This window comes from Salvia miltiorrhiza, chromosome 2 (genome assembly GCF_028751815.1).
Source record: "Salvia miltiorrhiza cultivar Shanhuang (shh) chromosome 2, IMPLAD_Smil_shh, whole genome shotgun sequence".
Classification (NCBI taxonomy): domain Eukaryota; kingdom Viridiplantae; phylum Streptophyta; class Magnoliopsida; order Lamiales; family Lamiaceae; genus Salvia; species Salvia miltiorrhiza.
Genome location: NC_080388.1, coordinates 26,464,460 through 26,470,459, shown reverse-complemented (window position 1 = coordinate 26,470,459; position 6,000 = coordinate 26,464,460). Strand labels below are relative to the sequence as shown.

The 6,000-nt window shown below is 36.6% G+C and overlaps 1 protein-coding gene across 2 annotated transcripts; it reads right to left on the bottom strand.

The window, feature by feature from the left end:
- Positions 1-272: 272 nt before the first annotated feature.
- On the bottom strand, positions 273-3,643 carry LOC131007634 (G-type lectin S-receptor-like serine/threonine-protein kinase At4g27290). 2 transcript variants are annotated; one of them, XM_057934544.1, is made up of 8 exons: positions 3,124-3,636; positions 2,122-3,038; positions 1,903-2,034; positions 1,665-1,819; positions 1,378-1,585; positions 1,035-1,272; positions 799-949; positions 273-724 (listed from the first exon to the last, which is right to left on the bottom strand). In XM_057934544.1, exons 1-8 carry the CDS (start codon positions 3,195-3,197, stop codon positions 419-421), a joined length of 2,181 nt encoding a protein of 726 aa, XP_057790527.1. In that variant the 5' UTR covers positions 3,198-3,636; the 3' UTR covers positions 273-418. The 2 variants fall into 2 exon arrangements, with proteins under 2 accessions (XP_057790527.1, XP_057790526.1); XM_057934543.1 differs by having other exon boundaries at positions 2,122-3,643.
- Positions 3,644-6,000: the final 2,357 nt, after the last annotated feature.

Genomic DNA, 6,000 nt, shown 5'->3' with positions numbered 1-6,000 from the left:
ATTTTAATTTTAATTTTAAATGTAAAATTCTTTACGGTCATACTCATACTTGTTATTCAACTTATATGTTGAATTTTCTAAAAAAAAATACATTAATGGATGGTTTATTTTAATTTTTTTTCTTGATAAATTTTTTAATTACAACTTGATTTTATTATTATGTGAACTATAAAGTCATTATTGTTAATATAACTTGAGTGAATATTCATAGTGTCTATTAGTTGTTAGCTCAAAGCCTCAAATCACAACGTGCTACTAGATTGATTCACTTATTTTTCATATATGATAATTGTATTAACTTATTCTTGCTGGAAAATTCTCTGTTTCACTTTCGATTCACAATTTCTACAACAGTGTGTACACTAAAAAAATGTCTGCACAATTAATACACAAATCTATAATTCTTGCATTGAATTTGTTAACGAGCCTCTAGCAATGAAATGGTCATTGCATTTCCGGAACTTGCAGTGTTTGAGCTATGCGAAGTTTCATTTCTTATAATATCTCTTCCTGTAAAGAAACCAGGATGTTTGGCTTCTGGCAGCATTCCATCATTGTTGAGCATCAGTACCACAGAAGACATGTTTGGCCTCTCTTCTGTCTTTTCTTGCACACACAAAAGACCCACATGGATTGATCGCTCTATTTGGGATAAGTAGCTTGAATATTCCACACAAGAATCAACAATTTCCAGTGACCTTTCTTCTTTGTAAAGCATCCATGCCTGTTGTATTATTACCTCATATTATAAGGATGTTTCCATTCCAAAGAAGGGCTGGAAGAAGGTAAAAGACTTACGTGTCCAAGAAGGTTGTGGCGGTGATCCACCAGAGTAAATCCTCTGTTTCTCTTGCCACTTATGATTTCAAGAACCAGAACACCAAAGCTAAACACGTCTGATTTCACTGAGAACATGCCGTCTACGGCATACTCTGGGGACATGTATCCACTACACGAAAATAGTCACCGTGATTTTAGATAGAAAGCAAAGAAATTGCATATTGATCTATGGCATTGTAATATCATATACGTACTATGTTCCTACTACTCGGCTTGTGTTTGCTCCTGTCTCATTGCCTCCAAATGTTCTTGCAAGGCCGAAGTCTGATATTTTAGGAATCATATCTGAATCTAGCAATATATTGCTGGCTTTGAGGTCTCTGTGGATAACTCTGAGTCGGGAATCTTGATGGAGGTACATAAGACCCCGAGCAATACCATTGATAATGTTGAAGCGCCTCGGCCAGTCCAGCATCTTTTTCTTGACTTGATCTGCATTCTAGATAAGTGAGGAAAATATCTTCTTCTTGTTTTTGCTTGACGAAATAAATAAAGGTGTGTTTATTTGAGCTGGATGCTAAATGAGGAATTCCTTACCGAAAAGTATTAAGTCGAGACTTTTGTTTGTCATGTACTCATAGAGCAGTATTCTTTCTTCTCCTTGAATGCAACATCCTAGAAGCCTCACTAGATTTCGGTGCTGAAGTTTTGCAATGCAGATTACTTCATTCTTAAACTCATCTTGTCCTTGAAGAGAGCTTCTTGATAGTCGTTTCACAGCGATTTCCTGTCCCTCTAGCACTCCCTAGTACAAACATATAGTCCGCTAAACTTTTGTTTCTGAAGTTGTAGAAACAAGTAGAACATTTTTTATATAGCTTTACCTTATAAACCGGTCCAAATCCACCCTCTCCAAGCTTATTGCTGACTGCAAAATCATCAGTAGCTTTGATTATTGTGGATAGTTCATACATGGGTAGCTCTAGCTCCTCATGGCTTTCACTAGGATAGGTATCCATATGTATGTGCTTCAGCCTCTCTGCATAGTGAGAAATAAAAAGTTTGTAGATATTAAAAAACAATACCATAGCATAACACAAAATAACTCATGTTCTGTCTTACCACTTTCTTGCCACTGATGATTCTGCTTCTTTCTTTTCTGGCAATATAGCAACAGGCTCAGTCCCAGCACAAGTATTCCCATTACGACTGACAACGTCACAATAAGTATAACCTTTTTCCTACTTCCCGAGTCTGTATTTGTGGAAAAATACATTATTTTCAAGCTATCAACACAGAATTTGTTATCAGAAAAAACCAAGAATATGATTGAATTCATACCTAATTCGGATTTAGCCATTCTAACGTAGATATCCTGTCCAGGAGATATCTCTCTCATGTCGACAAGGTCACCGAACCAGAGTAGACATCCATGTTCACCATTACTGATATCCAGAGTTGCATAGGCTGTACAAGAGCAGTTTTTCGAGCATGCTACCTTGCATTCTTCAAGACTCATACTCGCGTTAGACCAGGAACGCTCCGTGTCTGGCAATTTGACTCCAGAGTACTTGAGAAAACCGTAGTCATCTTTGCAGTTCAACGGGGTTCTTCGGATGCAACCATTGGAAAAATCACCACCATCCCAACCTTGCGGATCACTAGGCTCGAATTTATTCAAGCAAGAACAATCAGGCGTAGTTTTAGTATTACAAATACCATAAGCACCACACACTTTATAAATATCACAGTTATCAGTTGGAATAGTAAGATAGAGTATCCAGTTTCGGGTTTGATACGACCAAAGCCACCTCTGCCCAACGCCACTCTCGCTCAGCGTGAACCTCATATAAACGGAGTCGTTGAGGAGGTCGTAGTGATAGTACACCTCGTCCTTGTTGATCACCACCCCAAACGAGAAAATGGTGTTCTTGACCAAGTTCTGACTACCGCTGAACCGGACACCATTCCAGGGCCCTGTTTTGAACCGGACGGAGGCACCCTCTTTGATCACCGTCTGCGGATAGCCAGTGGGATCGCAGTGATACGTGAAACCCCCCGTTGCAGGATCATCGTTGTTCTTGGCTGACGCGATGTAGACTTCATGCCCGGTCACGAAGTTCTTACCAAGCTTCATCCCTGGTAAGAAATTGTCGGTCGGATAGTCGAAGCTCTGCCAGATGAAATTGTTCTCGTCGTTTGCATCCGTCACGACGAGGTTCCCGGAGTCGAGTAAACGTGCTACTGGAGTCTGCGCGCTGCTTGATATATTAGGAGACCAAATAGTAGCATTAGTAGCGTTGAGGAGAAGCAGACGGCCCGGTTGAATGACTCGGAGCGTACCTGATCGATCGGGGAGTGGATCGTCTCTGTTGGCGACCCACACCACCGTCTTGGCTTCGATTTTGTTGTACCATATGCCGACGTAGCGATTGCTGGAGCTCCCTGGGCTGAAAAACCCCAAGGCGAAGGCTCCGTTGGAAGAGATGAGAATGTCATCGCGGTTGTCGCTCACTATTTGGGAAGTATTAAGGGTGTCTATTGCGTGTGAGGACAAAATGGAGGTTGTGAATAGAAACAGGCAGAGGTGGAATCTGCTGCTGCTTATCATATTCGTTTTGCTCTGCGGATTGGGCAGAAGCTAATTAGGAAAAAGCAGGCAGTTTAATTGTTTTTGGATTTGTAGTATGATTCATCTTTATATGAAAGTAGGTTAATGAACAAGTTGTAAATATGTTTGTGGGATGGTCCAAGTCTTGATGGAGCTAACGTAAGGTCCAGTTTTTTACGGGTTTGTAGAATCTTAGACGACGGGCTTCCGCTTTGTTGAATTCAGCTGCTTGATCAGCGCTCTTGTGGTTGGACTGGGAAGAATCCCAATAACGCCATTGGCTAATATTATATATTTACCTCGTTGACTTTGAAATTAAGTAATCATGTGAAAGTAACCTTAAATTAAATTCAAAAAGTGGCGAATGGAAGAATTTTTTTACGAGGTCAATGTAATATTTTGTTTTAAACTATAAAAAATCCATATACTATACATCAAATAGACATGTAATTCAATGACCTACACTACGAAATGGGTGTAGGAGTTGGGGCCTTTCCCAACAATACGAATCACCCCCAAGATGAGACCTCTAATATTAATATTAATGATTTAATAATAGAACCGAAATCATCATATCTGGATAACCAATCTGTAAATCTAGCTATGGTTTGCACGATTTCGCATGTCCATTGATTTATATTCAGCATTTACAAAGTAGTGGAAGAACTCTATCCATTTCTTTCAGATGCAAAATTCTTCCTTTAAATTCTTTTTTTTTTAATTCTAGAAAATAAAATTTTATCATTTTTCATTTCTCATTTTCACCAACCAAAATAATAGTATCACACTAAATTTGGAGTGATAATATTATTCTTATTTGGAGTGAAAATGATGAATGAAAAAGAGTGATAATTTTTTAATTTTTTTTATAGTGAGGAAAAAGAAATGAAATATTTTGAGGGATAATTTTTGTTTTTATTCCTCATTTTTTTTATAATAATTTTACGACCAAAGGAAATGCACCCTCAGTAATTATATTAATGATTGCTTGGTACACTTTCATTATATTGAGTGCTGAATTTTATTTATGCAGAAATGAAGAAATAACTTAAGACCTATACCTTTATTTCATTAGAAAATGAGAGATAAGAAAAAGTGAGAAAGTTTTATAACATCACTTTTTTCTATTTCATGTTCTCTACGAAGAAAAACATCAGAAATACTATTACACCACCATCTTATCATAATATTATCATAAATTAGATAAGAAGCTGTTCGAATTTTTTCTACCAACTCGCAAAATTAACAATCAAATATGACTTGACCATGAGAACTAATCATAAATTGTTGAATCACGGCTCAGGAAATCTGAACCACCTAACCATGCATATAATTGTTTGTCATATGAAAACAACAAAACTTCGTCTTATAATTCCTTTTTTTTTTTTTTTTTTCTGTCCTTTTTAGGAGAAAAACTGTGTCTTATCACTATTAAGAACATTAATTAATAGACGAAGGTTTCCATTACAATTCCTCAATCTTGGCCATTTCGGAAATCAATTATCAGGTTGTGGTGGTGATTGGTCAAGTAATTAGGCTGCTGGAAGAAATGGTTTTTCTTGCTTATGTAATGGTCTAACTGAAGTGGAAAATGACAATTACTCTATTATATTCCCACTAAAAGTCAGAAGAACAGATAAGAGGTTTATATAAAAAAAATTCAACTTGCTGATGATGAGCATTCTAATTGAATACTAATTTTTTTGGTAAAGTAGACTAGGGGGCATTTTTCCTATCTAAGTCTCCTTGGAAGTTCTAGATACTCCACATTTTTTCATTCCACAATTCAAATTTACAATTTTTGTGACGGAGACTAAAAAATCCAATCGCCACATGAAATTCGGCCACGCCAAAAGTGTCGTAGGGAACGCTTGAAAAATGGTGAATGTATAATACCGTTTAGATTGTCGAATCTCTGTGGATGCCCTAAACGTTATGAAATTAAAGGAAGAAAATGATTTTACAGTAGGAACCTATGTTTAAAAGTGGTTCAAGTGGATGATGTCCAAATGTTGTGATCAGTTCCTCATAATTACCTCTTACCATAACACTCAAGGACATCAACTTGTTACACGTGGCGTGATAAAATTAAATGAATGTGGAGAAAAAAAACAAGGAAAAATTTACAAAAGTATAGTAAGTATTTCAAAAGCCAGGATGGCATCTAGCTAAGTAAGTCAATGTCGTGTCCAAATTTTTAAGCTGAGTGCACACTAATGCTAATAATATCCTAATTTTCCATGCCACGAGACAACTTATGTACCCATCAATCTACCTTTGAGAATGAGAATGAGAATGAGAATGGACAAAACAAAGGCCCTCATTTTCCATATATGTAATGATAATTACTCGGGACTAATTGAAGTGTGAAATCCAAAATGTAATCCGAAAACGTCAACTTATGAGGGCCAAGCTAAAATTAAATAAATAATCACTAATCTTAAGTGATTGAGGAAACAACTGATTCCAAGTATTACTTTTTGCCAGTTTTTTAATGAATACATAGAACATATAATAACTAGGAGAATTAATTAAACTTCTTCCAAAAAACAGGATTCTTGATTAAATATATACTGATATAAAGAATTAATTAGACTTCTTCCAAAAAA